General features: G+C 35.7%; 1 protein-coding gene across 1 annotated transcript; it reads right to left on the bottom strand.

Moving 5' to 3' along the window:
- Positions 1-274: 274 nt before the first annotated feature.
- Positions 275-1121, bottom strand: LOC108525668 (kelch-like protein 13; the record flags this gene model as incomplete). The annotated part of the gene is made up of 2 exons (XM_017866570.1): positions 275-471; positions 989-1121. Coding segments are annotated over 2 exons (330 nt in total), but the record flags the coding sequence as incomplete, so codon positions are not given.
- Between the last annotated feature and the right edge of the window lie 349 nt (positions 1122-1470).

Below are 1470 nucleotides of genomic sequence, written 5' to 3'. Positions count from 1 at the left end.
AACCTCAGATGATCCGCCCACCTCGGTCTCCCAAAGTGCTGGGATTACAGGCGTGAGCCACCACGCCCAGCCAACACTGAGGCTTTTATTAAGTGATTCTAATTCATACAAATGCACCTGTTTCAATCTCACCTTGCTTACAGATCACATACTATAAGACACACCTGTCTAATGGCAAGTTTCACATTCCCGCACAGCAGATTTCATGAGTCCTAATCTAAACAGGCTACATCAGAGTCTACCACAGAAAAAAACAGATTTCAAAATATCTTACCCCAGATATGAGAAATACTTTACAGAAGTCCAAAACTGGCAGAATCTGTAGAAAACTGGCAGCTTCCAGCGTGTCTTGAAGGTTGTCCATATTAAGAGAAAGCTTTGCAGTGTAAATGAAATCAATAATTTTCCTTAGACCGACTTTGCTCACACCATGAAGTTTAATGCACATTAAATCTTGTTCTTTCATTCCACCTTAAATAAAAGACATTCAATTAAATGAAGGTGGATAATTATGGTCAAACTCACTTCTGCTGCTAATTAGATGCAATAATATCAAGGGAAAGTCTTATTTTATATAAGCAGTTGTATTAGAGTCCGTCTGCTGCACATTTTACCATTAAAATAAAGTACTTAAAAGGATAATCCTATGCTAATGGAGGTCATATATGATACAAGTGCTTCCAAAATGTTCTCACTTCCTATCTTTTGATATAGAGTAGAGATTGTATTAGCAGGACACAGAGTCTCTAATGGCCCACTCAGATATGAGCTTGAAAATAAAAGTTGTGAGATAAAGATGGACAGTATGAAAAAAAGTGCATCAATTTTCCATGTTAAAACAGCACCACCGAAAACCATACATACCGTTCTATACTTCTTTTGACCTTATTTCCAAAAGAACTAAATTTCAGGTTAGAAATAAAAAAGATTTAAACACAGATTTTCATATTGGTTTAACGTGGCTTCAGAGTTTTAAAAGGCAAACTACCTGTGAACATAGCCTTGAAGTAATCGCTAGCAGATGCCATCATGACTCTATGCACAGGGAAAGCATCATCTGTGTCACCTGGCATCAGGGTCACATCACAAAGCAATCCTTCAAGTCGAAGCTGGTCAAAGCCCTACAATAAAACATGAGTTGAGTCACTAATCAAGGTAAAATGAAGTTACAAATCTTTGTGTGCTAAAATTGTTTGAATATTAATGTGGTGCAACATATGTGGAACATAAAGCCAACAGAATAATTGTTCAGGAGAAGAAAAAATAACTGCACAACTTTCCTGATATGTGACACTGCATATTTTCTTTCACTGTAGTAATAACACAAAATTAAGATTAACTTAGGTTAAAACGATTAAGGAAAGAGTATATATGTTTGCTTATTTACACAATTTTGAGCTTTTACCTTATTTTGAAAATAATTACAATGTGCACTTCTATTTTCCCATCTGCAGAATGAGAGTATTAGAT

The sequence above is a fragment of the Rhinopithecus bieti genome, unplaced genomic scaffold, assembly GCF_001698545.2.
Source record: "Rhinopithecus bieti isolate Rb0 unplaced genomic scaffold, ASM169854v2 scaffold_84004, whole genome shotgun sequence".
NCBI classification, from domain to species: Eukaryota; Metazoa; Chordata; class Mammalia; order Primates; family Cercopithecidae; genus Rhinopithecus; species Rhinopithecus bieti.
This window is presented reverse-complemented; position numbering and strand designations above follow the sequence as displayed.